At 50.5% G+C, this 23,734-nt stretch overlaps 1 protein-coding gene across 7 annotated transcripts in view; it reads right to left on the reverse strand.

The window, feature by feature from the left end:
• Positions 1 to 23,734, reverse strand: part of SSBP3 (single stranded DNA binding protein 3) — a 51,348-nt gene that overhangs the window by 2,430 nt on the left and 25,184 nt on the right. The window contains exons 5-17 of one of the 7 annotated variants that reach the window (XM_090146710.1): positions 15,752 to 15,841; positions 8,575 to 8,655; positions 7,828 to 7,887; positions 5,856 to 5,922; positions 5,684 to 5,760; positions 2,415 to 2,503; positions 2,231 to 2,279; positions 2,049 to 2,084; positions 1,779 to 1,833; positions 1,174 to 1,244; positions 507 to 585; positions 354 to 382; positions 143 to 244 (exon numbers count right to left, since the gene is read on the reverse strand). In XM_090146710.1, coding sequence (XP_090002836.1) covers positions 143 to 244; positions 354 to 382; positions 507 to 585; positions 1,174 to 1,244; positions 1,779 to 1,833; positions 2,049 to 2,084; positions 2,231 to 2,279; positions 2,415 to 2,503; positions 5,684 to 5,760; positions 5,856 to 5,922; positions 7,828 to 7,887; positions 8,575 to 8,655; positions 15,752 to 15,841 — 885 coding nt within the window. The remainder of the gene's footprint in view (positions 1 to 142; positions 245 to 353; positions 383 to 506; positions 586 to 1,173; positions 1,245 to 1,778; positions 1,834 to 2,048; positions 2,085 to 2,230; positions 2,280 to 2,414; positions 2,504 to 5,683; positions 5,761 to 5,855; positions 5,923 to 7,827; positions 7,888 to 8,574; positions 8,656 to 15,751; positions 15,842 to 23,734) is intronic. The other 6 variants (XM_031602992.2, XM_090146712.1, XM_090146711.1 and 3 more) reach the window with 6 other exon arrangements.

Genomic DNA, 23,734 nt, shown 5'->3' on the forward strand with positions numbered 1-23,734 from the left:
ACGTCTCTCTGCCCTGGGAGAAGCCAAGCTCGCTTCCACCCATACCCGCCCCACGCCTTTCTTCCTCCTCCACCTTCTGTCCCAGAGCTGCTTGTAAACAGCAAAACAGATGGAGGGCACCCATCCTCATCCCCAGACTCACATTGTCGTTTTGGAAGGAATGGAGAAAGTTGCCTCCCAGCTCCCCGTCGTCTCTTGGAGTGCCCGGGGGATTGCTAATGCCACTTATGTTGTTTGGAGAATTCTGCACGAGAGCACAGGGTAAGCAGTCAGTGGGTCCCCATGCACCCCGGCCTGCCCCGCTCACATCCCCAGGAAAGGGAGTTCCCACAGCCACCCAGCAGCTCACTTACTTTTGGAAGTCCATCTATGTCTCCTGACCCTGTGGGGTGGGGACAAATGAGAAAAGCCTTATTGAAGATGCAGCCACAACCCCGCTCCCCTCCACGAACCCCACTCAGTAGGACAACAACGGGGGCTCTCCGAGGCACGGGGCGGGTGCTCACCTAACGATCCATTCATGTGATGGGGCTCCATGCCACCCATGCCACCCATGGGGCCGTCAGAGCCAGGGCCCATCGGGAACTGTGGAAGGGAAGGCAACAACACCGCGTCAGCCGAAAGGTAACAACACTGCGTCAGCCAAAAGGCAACACCCAGGCTGTGGTGACTCCGGGGTCCCATCTCCCAGCCTGACTGTAACTGGATAAGATGGATGTGCCCACCTCCAAAGGCTGCAGGACACACCCTGGGGGCTGTAGTCATCCACATCTACCTACAACATTTGGCCAAACCCAGAGACTGTGCCAACACCATGGGCTTGTGGTCCTCCACATCCCCCTACAACAGCTGGCCAGACCCAGGCGTGCAAGCCATACCAGCACCAAGGGCTCTCTCCATATTTATATAAGCAATTAGGGCAGTTGATGCTTGAATCCCTCCAAATCCAGCAGCTTGCCACCACCTTGACCAGAGCAGCAGGACAGCCGCCCTCTTGATAAGCATAAAAAATTAACAAAGTCGCCGAAGAGTTAATCACTTTTTGATGGTTTGTTTTATTTCTATTTTGTAACAAATGGCTGAAATCAATTAAACTGCTTTACTCTCAACTGATGAAGTTAATTATGATTTGTTATGGTATCTGATATGTAAATTATTAGAAAGCAGACTTACATTCGATCGACTGCCTGCGGGCGGTACTGGATTAATCATTGTGTAGATGTTGTCACTTGAATTTGTTGAATCTGTGGAACAGTGAAGCCCAGTAAGTCTGGTGATTAATTCATTTCTTAATTAAAACAAACTCATGCCACTTGAACTCATTCTTTTGTATTTTATCACCTAAAATTCCCTCTAAGTACCACCATTTTCTGGCTAATTTGTATTTAATGAAGATCCACAAAGTTTTTAATCACAGAAATTCAACTGTGAAAAAATAATTCAACTTCTAACCAGGAAGCACAGGGCTCGCTTGTCGGGGGATGTGCAGAGAGATAAAGTGCAGCCACATACCCTATACCACAAAACCTCGAATCCATGAATACATATGGGATTATTCCAAAATACGGGGGCAGGAGGGAGGGGCCTGGCTGTGAGGTCGGCGAGTTTTGTTAGGACCCAGCCAGAAATGTAGGTCAGGGCTCCTCATCAAAATGCAGGAGGAGAAGGAGCAGCCACAGCCGCGCCGCAGCTCCTCCCCTGCAGCTGTGGCACCACGCTCCCCTCACAGCACAATGGGGGGAGCGAGGCTGGCCCCAGGGAGAGGTGTGGGCTCCTACCTGCGGGGCTGGGCATGATGGGTGTCCCTGGAGGGCCGCCGCCACCAGGAGGACCCTGCAGAGAGACAGAGCTGGGTGAGCCACACCGCTGCCCTGATGCACCCCAGAGCGCAGCTCCGAAGCCACCAGGCTGGACCTCAGCAGTGCTAAGCGTGGGGAATGCTGTGTAACATCCCCGCTGCCCCTCATTTCCAAATGCCCTCCCAGCCCCAAAGCCAACCCCACAGGCCCTACTTTCACCTGTGCCTGCACAGAGCTGGGAGAACTCACCACATATGTACCAGGCGATGAAGAAGAGTATGGGATCTACATGGAGAGAAGAGCAGATTTTAGCAACCAGGGCCAGGGGAAAGCATCCCCAAGCCCCACAGACACCCAGGCTGTGTGTCCCATGTTAGGGATGCTCCCCAAGCAGCCGTTGTGCCTTAAACACGAGGACAGAGCATACTCACAGAGTTAGCACTGCTGGGGTTGGGCCATGGTCTGCCAGCTCCCGGCCCCCTGAGGACAAAATGAAACAGAAAAATAAAGTTCTGCTGTTATCCAGCACTCTGCACGTCCCGGGGCAGCCGGGTGGCACCCCAGGTCCTGAAAGTGCATGGACACTTGTGCCCAGTGTGGGCTGAGAGGGCTTACATGTTAATTCCAGGCATGCCAGGGCCTAAGGAGTTGGGCGGAGGTCTCATGCCGCTGCCATAGTTCTGCAACGATAACCAAGGATCAGTCTACCATAACGAGAGGGGAAACCGGAGAGGGAAAGAGAAGGGAAAAAAGACACAAACAAACAAAAAAACAAGAGGGTTAGTTTGCAAAAAAGAACGCTGAAGATAATTAGGTGACGACAGAAAAAAATAACAACTTAAAAAACAAAACCACAGTAACGCAAAGCCCGTCTGCTCCCAGCAGGGCAGAGCAGTGGGGTTTGTTTTTCTGCAGCCACATGGCTCTGCCAAAATCCCCCAGGAGCTGCTCAGCACCCACGGCCACCCCGGCACCCCAGAGCCACAGGACATCCCATAGCCACAGGACACCCCAACCCTCAGAGTCCCCCCCCAAGCCTTCATCTCGTTACAACAGCCCCAGTACAAAGCCCAGCCCAGAGTGCTGCAGGAGGAGGAATCCCCGCATGCTGCGCTCCATTGGATTTGTGCTGTGCTCGCTGCCCTCTGGGCGATGCACAGCCTGATTTAGGTCGCGCTGCAAGAGCACAGCCGCTGCCTTCCCCCACTCTGCAAGCCTGCTCCCAAATGCGGCTTTGTAGTTTTTGTCTTTTTTTTTTCTTTCTTAAGCAAGGCAGGGGAGGAAATGGCATGCTGTGGTCCCTGTGCCCTGCAGCCTGCAGCAGGAGGAGAGGAAAAGGAGGAAGAGGAGGAGGAGGAAGGCATCATGGTGGGCAAAAACTGCAGTGCCCACTGGCTGCTGGGGCTCAGTGTCCCCCAGGAGCAGGGTGCCCGCAGCCCCAGAGCTCCACTGACACCCACGAATCTCAGTGCATCTCCCATCAGGTCAACCATGCCATGATGCATCAGTTCTGGCAGCATTTCTGCTATTTAGAGCAGGAGAGGGGCACAGCTCCCCAAGCACTCACAGCTGAATTTTAAGTTCTTACTTCAGCACTGCCAACTTTTCCCTGGATTTATGCACTGCTCTGCTGTGAGCATCTAGGAAGTTTGTTTGGAGGAGGCAGACAAGGGTTTCCCCAAACAAATTACGAGCAAGGCCGTAATTGATCCAAATTCCAGCCATTTGCACTGAATTGCAGTATCAAACTTCTCGTTTAAAAAAAAAAAAAAAGCTCAGCATGTTTAATTGGAGCTGAAAGGGAGGCAAAGGGAGCCATCTGAAAGATGCTGGAGGAGGGTGGGGAGGAACACAGCTGTGCTGAGCGACCTGCGTGCTGGGCAAGCACTGACTGAGACAGCGAGCTGCAGAGACTTTAACAGAGGTACTGAGTTATGTGATGCAGAGTTAAAAGTGTGGATCCTTGAGGGGAAAAGCAGTAGAGTTGGGCTGTAAGAGGTGATTCACAGTTGGTCTGTAATTAGCAGTTGTCAGGACACCAGGATGTCACGGCTGGGCGCTCTCTGGGCATCTGGAGTAAATTTTAAGCCATGTTTGGGAAGGTTCTGGTGCAATGCTTTAACAAGAACAAGGAGAAGTGCTGGGCAAACGGGGAGCTATGGGCTCTGATCTTGGGTCAGTATTTTTGATGGCTGCTCCCAGCTTTGGGAAGGCAGCACCAGGTCAGGAAGGCAACAACTGAGCTGCTGAACAGTTGAGCTGAGGGGAGGGCACGCTTCTGCAAAACTCCCCGTCATGTACGTACACAGGGAGCGGCAGAGTAAAAAATAAAGCTCTGAGAATTTCACAGCTCCTCCCGGCTCCCAGACCTGCCGCCAGCCCACGCAGCGCTGCCAGGCTTTGCAGCAATCTCAGCAAGTGGGAAGCGAGCAGCTCAATGCTTTCCTTGGCGCTGGTCGTGCTGGCAAATGCCATGTACAAAACTTTTTTGCAATCCCTCACAAAAGGAGCATTGCAGGTGCAGCAGCAGGTCCTGCATCCTCAGCCATGGCAGTGCTAACACAGCACGGGCAATATTGCTTGAAGGTGTCCTCCCCCTGCCCTAGAATGGATGTAGAGCTGTGGATTCAGGGACTCCTCCCTTCCTCGTGGTAGGGAATGACACAACTCCCTTGACGCTGCACTCGCTTTAGCTCGACAGTCTCGAGGGGAAAAACAAAACAAAACTCGAACACACACGTTTGTCTCCTGACAGACTCTGAGCCTCGCGCTAAAAACCCAACGTAGGCGACAATGCAGAGAGGATAAACCTACAACCAAAATATGGTAATGTGTTTTTGAAGTCTCTTAGAAGGAACAAACAGAAGTGAGTCAACAGAGCAGCATGCAAATCCACTTCAGAAAATGAATCAACAGAAAGGCAGAATATATTAACCCAGATCTGCTTAATTTTAGAGTTTGTTCCTCCTTGGGCTGGCTGTCCCCACCCCACCTCCCCTTTCTGGAGTAGCTGAGCAGGATTTGGTATTACTGCAGCGTAAGAAAGAACTTTGATTTAGTTTGAGCATCTTTCTGAGCTGCAGCTGGGTGAAGCGAGAGCAGAGGGAGCCACATTGTGTTTACACATGTGAAAAATCAGGGGGACAACCAGCACCAGCACAGGAGTCCCGAGAGTTCAAGGTTTGGGGGTACTGAAATGCCTGTGAAAGGACTGGAGCTTCTGAAACACACTTTAAAAAGCCAAAAAACCCAACTTCTCTGAAGCACAGAGGATGAGGACCTTGGCATGCAGGTGGCCAAGCTGCAGGTGAAATCAGCTCTGCTAAGCACACCTTCCTCTTCCTCCTGACTGAGTCCCTCTACACAACCTTTCCCTTTGCCCCTCCGAAAAAAAAAAAAACCTGATTAAGAAATGACTGAAATGAGAGGGAACTCAAGTGCTCTGCAGATCAGGGCATGAGGGAGAGAAACAAGCAAAGGGAAAAGTTATTCCCTCACTAAAGGTATCTTTCCATTTGTTTTTTTTTTAAATTTATTTATTTTTAATGTAAGCATCCTTCCCCCTTCCTGCTGTTAGGGTCATAACTGTTTCCCAGGCCTGCTGCATAATGCACTCAAACACCACTACGGCTCAGTGCTAAGTGGCATCCCCTTCAGCTGAAGGGCAAGGGGGGGCTGCAATACCTTTAATGAGGACATGCAGCCCTGAAGACCTCACTGCCGTTAAAAGGAGGGATTTCCAGATGCAAGACTAATGTAAAACGCATTAACACTAATGGGGGACAGGAGGGGAAATCTCCCAGCCTTTCCTGCCCCTGGGGGTTGTGGAGATAGTGGTTGGTGTTGGCAGAGCTGTGCGATGCTCTTTGGTGCTGCTGGGTTACCTGCGGACCGGGACCCATGGGGCCCATCCCTCGCGGAGGATTCATCCTTTGCATGGGTCCGCCCATGTTCGGGTGCCCTGCCGGGAGGAAAGAGGCACATCAGGTGGGATGGAACCCCAAAGCAACAGCTAACGAGGCGGGGGAAACGTCCAAACCACCGCTGTCAGTTTACCTTGCTGTCGCGTGGGATCCATCGAATTGGGCAGCAATGGCTGTGTACCAGGAACGGCCCCCGGAGGCTGGGAAAACAAGGCGGGGGAGATTACACAAATCAGCACGTGGCCAAAACGCAGCCTAGGTGTGGAGATCTGAGTCAAGGGGACTCCGGTTCCCAAGGGGACAGGGGTTGCTCAGGATCCAGCACTGTCCTGTCTCGTAGAGATGCATCCCATCTTGCATTGCACTGGATGCCACATCCCTAGAACTCCTGACACTGTTTCTCTTTCCCTTTGCAAATACACCCTAGAACCTGACTCAGAAACCAGTATTTCAGGAGCCCCATGCTGTGCAGGGCAGAGGTATCCTGTCAGGCCATGATGGCAGCCCAGCACCACAGCCAAATCATGCTACCTGCAGTGATTTATTTGCCCACGATGGGCAGTGCTGCACTTACAAGTGGCTGCATTTGGGTTCATCTCTGCATGCATGGGGCCCACTCCCATGTTTTCAGATGCAGTGGCTCCCCCTCCCCAGAGCACAGGCTATTTAAAGTTCAAAGGCTGTCCTCCCCACACTGCTCTGCGCAGATAAAGGGGGAGAAAGCACAGATACTATCTGCCTTGGGGAAGCAAACTGCAAGCCTTTCTGTAGCAGAGCTGCCTTTTATTTGAATACCACCGTGAAACTGGTCCCCCTCATGCAAACACAGGCCCCATCCAAACCAGCAGCCAGACTGACTTTCATTCCCAATATTTTACATCTTGGAAGATAGTGGCAGGAGGAATACAAACAAGAGCTGTTGTGGCAGTGAGTATTTAGACTTCTGCTTTTTGACTTGCCTGCCTTCCTATTTATTCTTGTCCCACTGGATGTGACCGTAACAACACCAAGCTCTGGGTATGCACAAAGCTGTGTTTTAGACATGGTGTTTAGGGGGAAAAAAAAATCTTTCTAATTAACCTTACAGTCAAAATCAAAGGTTAAGAGATATGGAAGATCTGAACCCCACTGCTGCACAAACCCTCTGTGGTCCCTGTTTTGCCAGCACAGGGGACTCATCTGTGCAGTGCATGGTGGTGTGAAACCACAACTGGTTGGTCTCAGCCCTGCTAGGCGGCAGTTTGGGTAGGACCTAACAAAACAAGTGCTGGGAACAGCAGCAGCTCCGCCTCCCCCAACGCCTCCACCAAAACCCACAGAGCCACATGCTGCACCGTGCTGTCCGTCTGTCCGCATCGCTGCCACCTCCTACCCTGCCGGGTCTCGAGGTGTTTTGGAAGACCCAGTGACTAAAGCCTCCAATCCAGCAACTAACAGGATTAAGAAAGCTGCAACATCCTATTTGCTGGCTGCTCTTCTGCCAGGAATTATAAATTGGATATTAGGAAAAACTTCTCAGAAGGAAGCACTGGCACAGCTGCCCAGGCAGGTGGGGGGCTCACGGTCCCTGGAGGTGTTCCAGAACCACAGGGATGTGGCACTGAGGGGCACAGTCAGTGGGCATGGGGGGTGGGTGGGGGTTGGGCTTGGTGACCTTAGAGGTCTTTTCCAGCCTTAACGATCCTATGGTTCTAACCAGTGCTTTTCCTAATAAGAAGAGCTATACAAGAACAATGTTACTTGTAAGAAGTGTTAACAAAAGCAAGCTCCCAAGATAATTTTTCCGAGGTTGTTTTGCTACTCCAAGGAATTGCACGCTTCCTTTAATTTCAGTTTAATGAAAAGTAACCTGTGATTAGGTTACTGCCACACAGACCTCATCTCAATGCCTCAAGGCGATGCCACACGTTTTGGCAGCGCGTGGAGTGGGAGCTGGCAAGGACAGCAGCAAACGGCCGCCGGTTAAGCCGAGATAAGAGGATAAACCCAACCCCAAAATTCAGGAGCGACCTGCCCCGCCTGACCCCGCAGCAGCCGGGATTATCTCCATCGCTTTAATTTGCAGGGATTGCAGGGAAAATCCGCCCAGGGTCAGGGAGCAGTACCTGGTTTCCCATCCGGATGGGGGGCCGGGGACCTCCTGCATAGCGCGGTGACATGAAAGGCTGCAATGACACAGAAGGCAGGTCAGCATCATGAGACAGGGGGACAGCTCGTGCCCCACACACGCCGGTTAGACTTTATAGACTTTTTTTCTGGAGAAATCCTTCTTTCAAAAAGTTGAGTTGAAAAAGGAAAAAAAAAAAAAAAGGAAAAAAAAAAAAAGAAAAAGAAAAAAAGAAAAAAGTGTCCGGAGTCCGTTTATTTAAGGTTTTCTGTAGGTTTATTGTTTGAGAGTGTTTGACGTACTTCGGCTGTACTATGTGAGGCTGTTACAATTAGTGCACGGGTAACCCTGAGTGTTCGATGCTGAGCTTAAATATATGTATATATATGTATATATAAAAGTGGGAAATATGCACATACAGACACGCACACACACAAAAAATTCCCCAACGCTAAGTGTGGAAAAAAAGAAGACTTAAGGTGCTCTTTTACAACTGCTGCTACCAACAGAAGCTTAAAAACCCACATCCAGCTCCATTCCTCAGGCTGCCTGGGGGAGGTTAAACCACTCTGATACCCACGAGTGACTTCTCAGTCCGCCGTCACCTGCACACCCAGCAAAAACAACCAAGCACTGGGGAGAAAGCAGCGCCCCGTGGCAGAGCTGGGGGCAGCGGGCTCCCGCTCCCAGCGCGCTCGCAGAGCGCATCCCGATTCACAGCCCTACCCATCACTAGTGCCGTTACCTGACTGTGGGGTCCCATCATGCTGTTAGGGTTGTGGGGTGGAGGCTGTGCGTGTGGCGAGGGCTGTGAACCAGGCGGTCCCTGTGAGGTCAGACAGTAGAAGGAGGTTATAGATTAGCACATGAAAGCGCAGAAAGAGCTAAAAAGGATTCACAGGGTGGAGCTGTTTTTTTTTTGTTGTTGTTGTTGTTTTGTTGGGAAGGCAGTTTGCCAATTGTTTTTAATGCTTTTTTTTTTTTTTTTTTTTTTTGAGTTTCTATTCATTTGTAACTGAACAATGAATAATGATATATGCAAAAAAAAGAAAAATACAAAAATAAAAAAATTCAGAACATCTGTCAAAGTACAGCAGCCACATTACAGTAAACGGTCCAGTAGTTCAACCACGTCTGCAATGATAAACACACAGGGAGACACTTGGCGAGGGCGTGCAACGAGAAAGAAAAATATGCAGGAGAGGGGGTCAGAGAGGTTGGGGGGAAAATACAAAAAAAAAAAAAAAAAAAAAAACAAAAAACACCAAAAAACCACCCCAAAACAACAAAAAAAAATCATGTTCTCCTCTCTCCTCCCACATCCTGATGGCTGGAAACACCTCCCAGGGTTTGCCACCCCAGGGTCCGCAGCGTGCTTGGGTAAAGTGCTACTAAGGATGTCTATGAAAAAAAGGAAAGATTAGTTCCTGTAGGTTTTGAGCACTGCAATGCAGCAGTTGCTGACATTTTGGGGTTGAACGCCCACTTTTTTTTTTTTTTTTTTTTTTAATATTTCCCTTTAAAGCACAAAATGAAAGTTTGCTTGAAGGAACAGTGAGTTTGGTGCAAGGAACGTATCGGTGCATGTTAACACGGGAAAAAAAAAAAGGTATTTTTGGGTCAAAGGATGTGTAATTGGTACAGAAAGCAAACAAGCTCGGTAAGTGCGTTATGCGAAGCGACTGCACACTCCAGGAAAGGCGCAAAGCAGATGTTCTCTACCTGCCTTGTTACTAATTTCAACAAGTGTTCGCCTTCTAGCTGCTGCCAGCAATGGCATGGTTTGTTACCATGAGCAATTTTCTTAATTAACAGACATTAATTAGCCATTTAGCAATTTTGCAAGCATTTGTTTAGCAGCTTTCCTAAACATGAATACCACTGTGATAATGGTACTGATTAGAGGGTCCCCTAATTAACAGTACAGGGAAGGAAAATTGAAATCACATAAATTAAAAAGGGAGGGGAAGTTAATGAAGGCAGGACATATTTGCACCTGCAAATCTTTTGTACCGTGGAAACTTGAGTGCAATGTAAATAAAGTAAGAGGGCTTTTTTACTTTTTTTTTGTAAACTGTGACGTGGGGACGTGTAGCCAAACACTACGACAGGGCTCTGGTGGCTGTGGAAATGAAGCCATGCTGTTGGCACCAATGGCTCTGTGGGCTGGCACTTGGAACCACAGGGCAGCCAGCACTCGGGGCACGTGCCGCTGGGATGCTCCTGCCCTGAAGCGGTGCACAGCATGGGGTGGTGTGAGTGGGGCCGAAGGCCTGCGGCCATTTTGTGCGGCTCTCCCTTCCCCTCTCAGGGGGAATGGAGGCTTGGCATGGGACCGCCACTGGTTGAAGTGGGTTAGGACACTTCGCAACTAGGTGGGGGAGGAGGAAGAGGTGGATTTTCTTCCTCCAAGCAACATGCCGAAGTGAGCAGCACATCTGAAGCACCGGCTCCTTCCTGCCCCCGGCCTGGCAAGGCCCCCGCCTGTGGCTGGGCCCAGCACTCCTCAGTCAGAAATGCGGGGCTCTGGATGCAGTTATCTCCATAAACATCTGCAGATGTCCCGGGGCCCAGGCCTGCCCCTAAGCCTGCCGATGGCTGCCTTTCTCCAGCGTGTTTCCCTCCCTACAAACAGTAGATGATCCTGATGGAGCGCAGTCCTGGAGACGAATGTTTTGCAGATATGACATGTGGGCTCCAATCAACACAACAACTCCTTCTTTTCCTTTAAGCATGTATTTAGCAGTCATTAAGCAGTGCTGCTACAGCCTCTGCAGGCCTCACCGGCAGGGCTTGGATGGCCGTGTGGGACGGGATTCCTTCATACTGCCTCAAAAACCCCACAGCCAACCCAACGCTTAAACCAGTGTAAGAAGAAATTGTTTTCGACAGTGCTAGGTGTTCCAGCCCGCCCACTGACCTCCTCTCTGCTTCATTTTCTTCCCCCCGTTTACTACAGGGACCTTAAAGACAAATCTGGACTAGCAGATGACAGAGGGCTGCTGCTTTACAACGGGAGTTTCCAAACGATCCGATTATTTCCACTCCGTCTTTCATGAGCTCAACTTCTCAAACTTCTTGTAAAATATTAAACATGGAAAATTGCACTAGCGATCATAGTTCTGCATGTGTCAATTTATGTTCCGAGAGTAATTCACCACAAATGGATCATGTTTTATGGGCTACATACTTTCAGCTAATGGTGGAGTTTTTATATTTAAAAACATTCTCAAGTACCTCTGGGGGTGGCAGAACAATGAAGAATGGTATAAGAAGGCAAAGCATCAGCGCAACGAGATACCAACAATTTAGAGTTAGCAAGAGGAAGGCATCTTGCATTTAAATGTATCTGCCTCTGACCTACTGGTTTCAACATTAGAAAATATCAAAATAAATGAAATGGATATTAATTAGAGAAGTGCCTGAGTTTACTGGATGGGAACCTGGCGTTTTATTCTTGTAAAATGAGAGGGAAATTTTGTGACATGTAAACAAAAGAATGAAATATCCCTCAGCAAGCCTTAGGGGGGATGCTCCAGGCTTCTTGGTAGGTGCTGTCCTTGTAGCACCATGACCACCTGCAGCGCCTTGGGGCACCCACTGGCTCCCTCAGCCCCACAGGCTCCCTGTTGCTTCCAACCCAGCCATCCCAGCCCTTAGGGAAGGTTTCAGAGCCCTGCCGTGCCCTCTCTATAACCAGCTACTCGACATTCTCCTGCCCTGCCAGCTTTGTAACAACATCTTCTCAGCACCACAGCCCACACAGTCTGAGGGTGCAGGAGGAACTCAATGTGCAATTGGTGCTTGCAGAGCTCTCAGACCTTCCTGCAACACCCCCGAGCCCACCACAAAGCCCAAACCCTCAGCTACAACATCAGATGTTTTTATCACACAGTAGACAGTGCCTGGAGCCCACCAGGCTGGACAACAAGCAGGGACAGAGGGTCACCTCCTGCCTGTAGGGCAGAGAATGGCAACACCAGAAAGGCGTGAGGTTCTGGGTGAAGGCCCAAATTCACCTTCCTGAGACCGCAACATGGCCAAGCTTGGCAGCAGCCAGAAAGGGAGCCGTGGGCAGGAGACTGCCTTGCCTGCAGCTGGGGCTCCCGAGCACGGAGTTCTGGTTTGAAGGAATATGTTAAACACAAGCTCTTCAGGAAACAAACCCATGTCAGCTGAAGCCAAGAACAGTCACCTCCATCTGGATGGAGCACCCGAGAGAAAGTTGACTGCAAATCCCACCATATGCTCCAGACATTCGGTACAAAAGCCTCGGGCATCCTGCTAAACTTCCAGAAAAAAAGAAGAAAGAAAAAAACTTTCTCCAACACTTGCTATTTCTTCTCTCTTGTAAGCCATATTCCTTCATCTCTTGCCTAGAAGAAGCCTTCCCCTACAAAAGCAGCCCCAGGAAATCTGACAGCATTAGGTCAGCCCAGCTGCCACCCACGCCAGTGGGGTTTTGCAGCACTAGCAGCAGGATGCTCAGCCATCAGTCTCTTCCCATGGGAAGCTCCATTGGAAGAGAGCATGTCGAGAGCTGCAAACTAAGGCATAGCAGTGCAGGTCTCTTTCCAACCAGCTGGGAGAAAGGATGCCCCCAGGATGGAAGACCCTGTCCTTTCCTGGCTCCCGAGGCTTCTCTGCATTAGGGGGCAGTGTAGGAACAGTGAGCGGCCGGCGCTTTGTTTTGGTGCATCTCGCAGGCTAGCTGCTGATGCATAGCTAACACGGCCACAGACATTGATTTATGTGCAACTTTCCACTTCATCAGAGCCAGCGTTACCGAGCCAGGCAGGGAGCATGCATTTGGAAGAGGAGGCTGGGCCATGTGGGGGGGAGGGCTGGGATGAGCAGCCCCCACATCCTATGCCCCCATTATTTACTACAAGGAAGGTCTTGTTCTAATAGCTTGCAATTTTTAATTTTACCTTGTGCACTTCCCTGGCACTCCCCTTCCCCAGTGTTGGAGCAGAGGAGACTGACGCGAGGGATCTGCAAACGGGCATCAATTCAGCTTTCAAAACAAAAGCAAAAATGATTTCGATGACCTTTAGGAGGATGAGCGAAGGGTTTGTTTACTCATCTTAAAGGGACAAAGAGCGAGATTTAAATAAAGGAATCTACCCACGCTAGCCACAAACTGGCCCCCCATTAGTCAGAAGCATGGCCCGATGCCAGGCGCCACAGCCTGCTGGCACTGCGCGGTGCCCAGGCATCCAAAGGGCGCCCAGGGCCTCTCCTTTCCTGTCGGGCTTCAGGAGACGCCGAGGGCTGCATTTCCCTTGGCCTTGAGCCTAAAGGTCGCTGCTGAGCTGCAGCACAGGGAAGGCTCTGCCTGCGAGCCGGGTGCTGCAGACAGACTCCTCTCCTCTTGTCTCTGCTCCTCCAAGCTCATGCTTGTGTTTTTCTGGGCCATCAGCTCCCGAGAGCTGCCTGTCATGTTTTTTCACTTTGCCACCTGCACTCGTGGGGCTGCAGGGGTCCTTGCACCCTGGGGAAGCAGTGCAGGGTTTCTGCAGCCAGCACTGGAACAGGCTGGTTTGCCGCAACTGCCATCTCAGCTCCTGGCTGGTTGCCACCACAATGCCAGGACAGGATCTGTCCCTGCACTAGGACCTCCAGAAGCATTCTGTGCCTGCTGTCCTCAGGCAACCTGAGCCCTCCAGGTCCCTGGAGCCTGCAGTATGGTGCAGAAGGGTGCAGGAAGCTCTGCACTGCCAGCTCCGCACTGCTGGAGCAAGATGCTGATGCTCCCTGATGCTCACATTCCCTCCAACCTCTATTCTTCCCATGCAGAAGATGAACTGACCAGATGGAGATCTCACTGGCTCCTGAGGTTGGCACATAAAGGGTTGGGGAGAACCACTGTAACTGTTTCAGTCCTCTGCATCTCCTGTGACCTTTTTGGTTTCACTCTCTTAAGTTCAGTGCTTTAATTTCCTCCAGAGATAAGAAATTAACCCCGAGCTGCAAACAGCTCGATGCAGAGCCTCCAGCCCACCTCTGCAAGAGCTCGTCTCGAGCACGTCTTGAAGCTGGAACGAGCCAAGCACCCGCAATAAATCAGACGGATTTTCATGGGGGTGATGTTCTGCCTGTGTTAAAAGGTGGGATTTTTCTTCTCCCCTCCTCCTCTCTTTTTCCAAGGCTGGGAGGAGAAACCAGATGTTGGAGGGCTTTCAGGAAAGGCAGTCTCTCGAGACATCACATGTGATCCATATGCATCGGCACCCGAACCTCCTCCTCCACACCTAAGCCAAGAGCAGCGACCACGCTCCCTCCCTCTCTTCCCAAAGCTCTGGGGGTGGGTAGCAGCTCCACGCATTGTCTGCTGCTATTTCTGTAGGGTTTTCAGGAAGCCCCGAGCAAAGCTCCTTAGAAAGAGGAGCTGCTTTTGAGCCCCCATCCCAAAGGCACGGCAGCCCAGCTCCTGGTCCAGATGCACCAAGGTGGAGATCTGGGATGGGCTGTCTGCACTTTGAGCAGACCCTCTGTGCCAAAACACTATGAACAGCCAAAAAGGAAAGCAGGGGGAGGCCTCAGAAGCTGTCAGTGGGAAAATGTCAAGACCCGAGCATGAACTGGGGCATCACAGCTCCTCTCCCTCACCTTCTCCTCTTGGTGAAATCCAACCCAGGCTTTTGAAGCCGTGCCCTAACTTCTTGCCAATTCTGTAACCCTCGCAGATCTGTGTGAAGTGGGAGCTTGAGAGGACAGTCATCTTTGCAACGGGATGAGATCAGGACTTTTGGAAACACATTTGTTGGAAGTAGCGACTTGGCACTTGAATTGCTGGCAGCAGCTATGACCTGCGAGATAGCATCTCTTCTGCTCGCTTCATCCCATGTCACAGAGCACTGCTACAAGATTACCCTGTTTTAGGGTTACCAGTCAATATCGGATACTCCTTATTTTGTCATACGCAAGTTCAGGAAATGGGATCTCTCTAAAAAAAGCAGCAGCCCTCCTTCCCCCTTCTCCAGCTCCACACACACAAGTTGTGATACCACGCTGATACCGCTGCCATAAATCACAAGCAGTTTATCAAGTTCGCCTGTCTACTGCCCAAGAATTTCTCCCGTATACAAATCACAAACCCAGATAAAAAAAGCAGCTTGCCAAAACAAATATCCCTTTCAACTATTATCCCATTTGTTACACAGACAAGTGCTTATTCCTCAAGAAGGAAGATCTTAAATGCACCATGAGCTTATGGTGCTACGAACCAGTGTGTATCATGACATACAAAGAGATTCCAAAGACATAAAAAAAAAAGCCCCATACTTAAAGCTTTGAAAATTTCTTTTCTAAGTGCCAGTTGGAAACCTTTCCATTAGCATCATCCAGTCTTACGTTACCCTGTCTTCTACCTGAGCTCAGCGTGGGAGAAGGAACGCACAAGAAAACTTTGGGGACTTTGCTAGGTATTGGCTTACAAGGTGCCTCCATGGCATTTGGGGCCTTGCACTTGGATCGAATCCGCTTCTGCCTGCAGCCACAACCCCCGCCAGCATTTGTTAATGCTTTCAGTGATTGCATTTGGAAAAAATCAAGTGGTTAACCAGAGGGGGAAAAAGTTTCAGGAATCAAAATCCAGAATGTTTTCAATTACGCACGTCTGTTAAGACCAAAGAACAAATACAATCTCAACGCAAACACAAAACAAGCAGCTTTGGAAAAACATCAATTGCAAATATACAGTAACCTCTTCGAGCAAGATAAATTCGCTTCAGGGCCACGAAACCCAGAATGTAAACGTGGAAGGAGAGCGGGGCACCAGTTATTCACAAACAGGTCATCTATATTGGCACAGTGCTTTGCTAGGCTCCCCTTGGGGACAAACGCACGGTGCTGACAGCAAGGCGCGAGCGGCCCCATGCGCCCCATGGACGCGGGCACCAGGAGGAGCGGCAGCCTACCTGGAAGAAACCTGGTGGGATGGGGCCCCCGGGCATCCCGTCGTTCGGGGGAATGTTTCCAAGCACGGGACTCGGGGCGGCAGCTGCGCTCTGCAGGGAACAAAACCAGGACAAACACGTTGGGTTTGAGTTGGAGTTCAGGAGCTACGTCAAGGCTTTTCAATCACTTCTCTTCGCCCACCTCCCCCTGTCCACTCGCCGCTTCCCTTCTGTATCACAAAGAAGACACTCCCCATATACAACCAGGGTTTTTTGTTATAAAATTGCACCCAACCTGCGGCTTGTGCATCTCTGATGCAAGCCTCAGCGAGGGCACGAGCGGCTTTGCCACGAAAAAAGGAAGGGGCCAGCTGCGGGTTACCCAGACAGCCCTGCTTAGCAACTGGATTAATATTTACTTCCTGCCCACAACGCAGGCCGCTGGACAAAGGCAGTGTTCTGGCAGGGGGACCAGCACCAGGGCTGGCCACGGAACAAAGGGCACCTGCATGGCACGGCGGACGTGTGGCCGTGGTGCCGAGGGAACGTCAGCGCAGTGCAGGTCTGTGTGCCCAGATGGGAAGGGAGAAGAAATGGACCTTGCCTAAACATTGCTGATGGCAAAATGTCTCTACTGGGTCAGGCATCATCCCAAGGAATAGAACAAACAACTCGACTCTTTTCCCTGACAGTCACACTACTATTTGCCTTTTGAAAATTAATCCCTCCATTTCTGGGATGGTTATAAATGAGCTTTGGTGATGTTAACAGGTTTGAGTCTGGTCGATCACTATACCAGCTCCTCCCTTAGGCTTTACAATGGACTTCATACCCAAAGCTATGCAACAGAGCTAGCACCCCTTCCTCTGCTCATCCCAGCAGCACCTCAAGGAAATCCCATGGGCAGAAGCCTGCTCCATGTTATTCTAAACCCAGAGCTTGGGCAGGATGACCCCACCAGACACTGTGTCCCACCAGCAGTGGGGACAGCTCCATTCACCCACCATAACCCAGATGGGATGGATAAAACCACGTGCACCAGCTTCTGCTCTGCCCACCCTGCACCTGAGAGCTGTGAGCATCCTTCAGGACAGCATGGGCTGGCTCTCCAAACAAGGAGCCTGTCTGTAAGAACTGACCCCTGCCTGTACCCCCCATCCTGCACCCCACCGTGGGGCCAGGAGAGCAGGGCATCCCAAGCAGCCTTCCTGCAAAACCAGTGAAGGCCAGATCTGAGTGTTTTTACAGTTAATAAAAAGAAGTCCTGGCAGGAAAAATAAGCCTACCCATTCCAGGCTCTTTTTATACTTCAGACGGCAGCAAAAATAGAAAGAAGAGGGAGTGAACCCATTTCTCCCCCCTTCCATCCCCCCAAGTGGGTCAGCTATAAAAGTAAAACCAAATCTTAATCCAAGGCCATGAACATATTGCAGTTTCTCTGCAAAGCAGATGAATGTTCTTAATGCAAAAATATATAAGACCAAGCCCCCAACTGCAGCGAGCCCATTTGGAATTTCCTTTATTAAACCCTCTATCACGCAAAACGCTGCTCTCCAAAGGCGGCGAGCGGCGCAATAAAGCTGCCAAGGTGATATTTTATGGTTTCAAGAGATTTCCAGCACACCATAATCTCTTGCTGGGGAATCTCCTGCGGCAAGACAGATCCCAAGGAGCAAGGGGACCATGGGGAAGCCACCGGTGAGGCGCAGGGTTGGCAGCGCACAATGAAGGCAACAGCAGGCTCAGAACCTGGCCAACAGAACCACCAGGAAGCCTGGTTTGGGTACGAAGAGTGCCTGGGTCTAATAAAACAAACACAGCTTTTATGCCTTTGTGATGAACTGAAGTATGCTGCACTCCTCCTCCCTCTGCAACAGGGAGCAGGGGGAGGAGGGCGATGCAGCCAAAGAAAATCTTTAAGCAAATGCACATTTTTCCACAAAACCACAGAATATTTTTCCGCGATAAACACCCCGAAATCTCACCTATGCATTCGCCGTGTAAACGCGGATTTAACGTGCCTTGCACATGTGGCGCTTGGCAGGGCTCAATAATTAAAAACCCACAAGTGCCCTGAGCATATTGTAGGATGGGAGCCAAATTGGTCAGCCCTTGATGAATGATTTACAAGGCTGCGAAGTGACATTTTATTTCTTTTTATTCCCCTCCCTATCACCACCACTAAGGTAAACACCGAGGCACCTTTCGTCATGCTGGAGCAGTGCTGCAAAAACCCTGGACTCTGCCAAGGAAGAGGGAAAAGGCGGCAATTGGAGCATCAGGAACAAAATACCTGAACCCAACTCTGTTCTCCCCAAGCCCAAGGGTGCAAACCCCACACCCAAGCTGCTCATCCCAAACCCAAGAGTATGGGACCCAAATCCAAGTTGCTCGCCCCAAGCCCAAAGGTGCATGCCCAAACTCAGGGGTGCGTACCACAGACTCATCAAACCCTTCAGTATCTAATTCCTGAAGAACCTTTCATACCCTCTTGGATTACTTTCACTGCTTTAGCTAAGAAACTTTCATATGGGCTTCTCCCATTCACCCGCAGAACTCTGCTCCCTTCCACCGAACCAAACATCTGCAAGAAATGGGGTCCTAAGGAGCAAAACCAAACCATGGATTCAGTGCCTGGGAGAGTCCAAGCCCATCCCTGCTCCAGGGCTGGGCTTAGTGCTGGCATTTGGCTGGAAAGGGATCGAGCTAATTCACCTCGGCACAGGGGGGCCAGCATGCCTGCACATTCACATTTTATTAGATGGTTAATTTGCTCTGTGCTGGAAAGAAAATGCAGTTCCTAGGGCACGCATCTATAGATACATGCATACATATATATATTTTTTCCACCTACGCTGGATTTTTTCCCCTTTTTTTGGTGTGATGACAATCTAGATCTCCACGTTTCGCTCCCAAATCTCGGCGCTCGGTTAACACGGCAACTCGGTACGCCAGCAGATGCCGTCTAAGCCTTTAAATTGTGCACTAATTGCACTAATTGAGCTAACAGTCTCTGTTTCGTCTCCCTACCCTGAGTCAACCAGCGTCTTCTGGTACTGCTGTAGAGATCCAAGCTGTTGACTGCAGTGTTATTTTGTCAGCCATTAAATGATTCATCAGAGTCATTAATTGATTTATTACTGCTGCCTGCAAGTATAGCTTTGCAAATAAAGAATGATGTAGGTCAGAAGGCAATAGAAATTGGACAAAACAACACAGCCAGGAGCTGGATACTTAAATTATCTGTAGGAGTCCACTCACGGCAGCCCACTGACATCAGGCTACAGGGGGAAGAAGCAGAGAAAAAGAGCGATGTGCTGTGCAGCCAAACCCAGCACCACCTCTGCCAGGATGCACTGCCAGATCTCACCACCCTGGGGACACGGTGGTGATGGGGAGGTGACGGCCACTACTGCTGTCACCACGCTGGGTGCCTTGCCATGGTGCCTCCCACCCGCAGGCAGTGTGTGGTGCAGTGGGATGCCGGGAGGACGGCTCCAGCCGGACAGCGCGTACATCTTGTGCAGTGATGTGGGAAGTGAAGGCAGGAAACGGCTCTTCCGAAAGCGGAGCGTAATCGCAGGCAGCGCATGAAATTCATGTGCGTTAATGCAGCAATACGAAGCCTCGGGGCAGGAGGCTTTAAATCTTGGTTCGTTTTTTCAGCTAAAATCTATCTGGGATGTAAAAGGGCTATTAAAACAGTCTTATTTTCTTAACCTAATCCTTTGGAAGGAGCCAGGTTATTCAACTCTATTAATTGCATTTAATAGCGGAAGGGCAGGGAGGTGGCACAGCCACGCCGTGTTCCCTCACTCTCCCATCCCAATGCCCCAAGCTGCTTCGTGCCACTCCAGTGTCACTGCAGCGTGGGGACACCCAGCGACCCGCTGCTGGCCCAGCTCCACTCTTCCATGCCAGAGGAGGAATGACGGGGATGCATCCTGCCGGGACAAGGACCGGGCTTTCATTTATTTTCCTGAACGTGGAGCTGAGCTCCGTGCTGGGCTCGAGGGCTTGGCAGGAGCGGGTGCTATGCGAGCCCCTCCCGGCGCCCGCCGGCTGCGGCGGTTTCCTGCCCCCCCGGCAGATTCAACCTGCGATCAGCATCCTCCCTGCGGCACCGCCCAGGCTGACGGCTGTGGGGCTGCTCAGACCCGACGTGGGCTGGGAGCACAGCACAGCAGAGCAGGATTTGCAAGGCAAGGTTTGCAAGGCCCAGAAGTTAGGATACAGGAGCAACTCACATTTGCAGACGCTCCACTTGCATGTTCTCAGTGTGCCCTACGTAAGCCCTGGCATGAGCGCAGCCCTCTGGTGCAAGCATGCAGAGGTGGCGAGCACAGAGCTGTGAGCTGGTACCTGCCCATCTGTTATTTATTATTTGGTGTGGAGGAAATAAACTAGCGTGCAGGTCAGGACTTAAGCAGTTCGTGTAAACAGGTACTACTGAATTAAATTGGACTCCAGTTAAGCCTTTTCATCTCATTAAAGCTGCCTTCATCTCACATGGTGAGGTATTAAATTTAATAACAGGACACTCCCACACCTCACCATAACCTGATTAACGCCGGGGGACTGCAGCACAACGCCTGTGCCACAGGGGTGGCTGTTCTGCATGTCCCCACCTTGGCGTGGCTGCAAGCATCTGAGCTGCATCGATGCAAAACCAAAAGCAGAAGCACGGCGGGGAGGCCAGAAGGACGCTGCTGGAGGTTGGGGGCACCTGGGCATCCTCCCACGTTCCCAGCGATGCTTTAAAGACACAGTGCAGCACACGGATGTGTCCCTACGGGGATGGGAGGCACCGGCTCCACGGGTGCCAGCTCTCCGCATTACGCAGCAATGCTGTTTTACCATGTCCTGCATAGGGCTGCTGCCTTGTAACTACAGATCTGTAACAGGTTGCTGCTTCCTTGGAGGAATGCTTCAAAACCAAGCTGTGAGCAACAGCAAAATCGGCGCTTACGTGATTTTCACAACTTTCCCTTCCTGCACCTCGCAGTGTGCCGAGCCCAGCTCCCAGCACAGCGCACTCCGCCACGTGCTGCCAGGGCTGAGCAGCGGCGAGGCCAGATCTGGTTTAGTTGCACCCAGTGAGCTTGTTGTGATGCCTTGAAATGCATTGCCTGAGAGCACAGGGAAGGAGAGCAGCCGGGGGGAGCGCATGGGGCGACTGCTGTCCTCACTCCTCAAAAAAGAGAAACAAAACCCTACCCTGTATCTTCACATCTGAAGGCTACGCTTTAAAAAAGACCAAAAAAAAACAAAAAACAAAAAAACCCAACCAAAAAAAACTACCCAGCAAAGCATTCAATGCTGTTTCAAGCTTATACAGTTTTTTTTTTCCCCCCTTGTAAAGGATAATCTGAGACAGCAGCTCCAACAGAGCAGCTCCAGCCACAAAACAATAGGATTTTAATCTCTTAAGTAGGCGGCCCCCTTATCCCCGGGAAGGAAACCCCTTCAGTCATTTACAAGTTTGTAAATAAGGATCTTGGTAGCATCTCGCGGACATCTGCTCCGCAATCCTGACAGTGTTACTGCTAACATTTACAAACATCCTTACGCAAACACACATCACTCTCTGCTGGTCTTGCTTTATCTAAATATATCCCAAGGAAATAACTTGGCAGGGCTGCAAAATTTCACAGCAACCGAATTAAAGGGGAGAAGGGTAAAAAAAAAAAAAAAGGGGGGGAGTGGGGGAGAGGGATAAAAGCAGGAGGCTGAACACAGCCAGCCTTGGTTCTGTGTGAGTATGGAAAGGTGATGAAGGCGAACTTCTGGGAAGCTCAGCAGTGGGCTCCTGGCCTTGGTGCGGGCTCACAGATCCTCCCCACTGCCCCACAACTGGGCCGGACACCCCTAATTAGCTGCTGTAAATACGCAGGTATTAATTACTAGCTATTCTCCTCTAATAATTCCAGCAACAGACGTGCCAAGCTCTTTTCCAGCAATCGATACTATCCATTTGAGGGTCCTCCTGCCAAAAAAGTTATATAAAATAATTATATAAATTTTTCATTAGATAATGCAATCGCTTTGGACTATTAATCTACCGCCCATCCATCAGCACGGGGTGCTCAGCTCCTCTGGTGGCCACACTGCTGCAGGGGGAAGCAATCTGTATTTTTCTCCCACACCAAACAGAAGCTTTCGTCCCCTGGATTTACAGGGAAGGGAAAAAGTGCTGGCAGCGACTCACTGGAGTTTGCAGCGAAGTTGTGCGTCTTATACAAGATGGCCCAATGCTCCCCACATTGAGTTCTCCTATTCACCTGCCTTTGTAAAACCAGAATTAAGGAAAAATTTCAAGGAAAACCATCTTCAGTTGCTCCCAGGCCATGGGAGAGCCATGCCAGGATTTGGGGGCAGGTTCCTTCAAAGACATGTTTCAGCTCTAAGCCCATCAAGACAAGGACCAGATCTTGTTTGTGCGTGCCACGCAGCCCTGATGCTATGTAAACACTAATAAACTGAAAGCATGCCACGCAGCTTTAATTTTCCTTTAAACCAGGAGGCTGTTGGCTTTGGCAGATAGGCTTCTGTTTCACAGCACCTATACAAATCGCTGCTTCTGTTTTTTTCTGCCTTGTTATAGTTTGCAATTGCCAAGTAAATTTTGGAAGGGGTTTCGAGCAAGGCGGGATTTAAATCAGTTATTTAATTGAAAAAGAAAAAAAGGCAGATAATCCACGGCTTTAGGAAAATGCCACACCGCTGCACCAGGTGCACTTAAGAGCAGAGCTTTGCCTTGTCCCAAGGATGTACCAACAACCAGCAGGGATGCTGCCAATCTCTAGGCTAGACAGCACAGCACAACGTGCCTCCAGGGCATCCAGCACACAGGAGCGACTGCCACATGAAAGGCGGGTGATACATATTGGAAATATTTTCAATTTTTTCTTACTTTTGGCACTTTGCATTCCAACTGGCTGATCTTACCCACAAAGCCCGGTCGCAGCAATGCAGCTTTAGCTGAACGCCAAGCGATACTCGAGAGGTTGGGTTGGAAGGACACCTAACCCCGACCCAAAGCCCTCTGCAGGACTCCTGGTGGTGGTTTTTTTTGTGTGGTTTAGCAGGAAACAACGTCATCTCCACCAAAGCTACCCAATTCCATGGCTGGGAGGCGGGATGCTCCCCCATCACAAAGCAGGACGGCCCCGCATGCCAACCCGACTTTGTGTATTATCTCCTGCCACGGGGAAAGGGGAAATTAATGCAAATACTATGGACATTCTCCCATTCTTGTCGTGCATTTGAATGCCAAAATATCACATTTGCTTAAGCCTATTTTACTGCTAGCAGCTGGCTGTTATTATTCCCCAACACCAAAGGCAAGGGCAAGAGAGTCGGTCCCGAGCAGGTGAACGCCATCTGCCCGTCCCCGACAAGATGCCCGCTTCACTAAGACAAAAAGCTGACAGCTCAGCAGTGATGCTGTACAGAGCCAAGGGCTGAACTCAGTAGTCCTTGTGCGTCCCCTCCAACCCCCACCAGCAGCACCTCAGAGCACCCCAAAGCTGCATTTGGGCTGTGCACCCTTCCCGCTCCTCCAGCACATCCCACCCCAAGATGCTCCCCTGCAGCAAGACCTCAGCAGGGCACACCCCCACGTTTTCAAGGGGAAGCTCACAAAAAAAAAATCATCTTCAAACCAAGATGAGCATAACTGCCCATTTCTGTTTTCTCCCCCATTGTTAACGGCAAACAAACAGAGTTTGTTTATTACAGTTATTCGTAGGGGCTGCCCCAAAAAATACTGTTTCCCAGGTCCAGTAATTGCTCGAGGCGTTTGAAAATTAATAGAGCAGCTCAAGTGGAGGACAGGAGGAGTAAATCTGACGTAAGCTGCCGTGTAATTCAGCACGGCGTGCGCTCACGGGTGGCTTTCTTCACACCCAGTGGAGCCAGAGGCTAATGGAGCCTGGAGGCCAGTCAGCTCCCCAGCACCAGCACGGAGGGATTTTTCAGGTGAAGCAAAAGCATTTCATTTGC

Source organism: Phasianus colchicus, chromosome 9, assembly GCF_987193195.1.
Source record: "Phasianus colchicus chromosome 9, bPhaCol1.hap1.1, whole genome shotgun sequence".
NCBI classification, from domain to species: Eukaryota; Metazoa; Chordata; class Aves; order Galliformes; family Phasianidae; genus Phasianus; species Phasianus colchicus.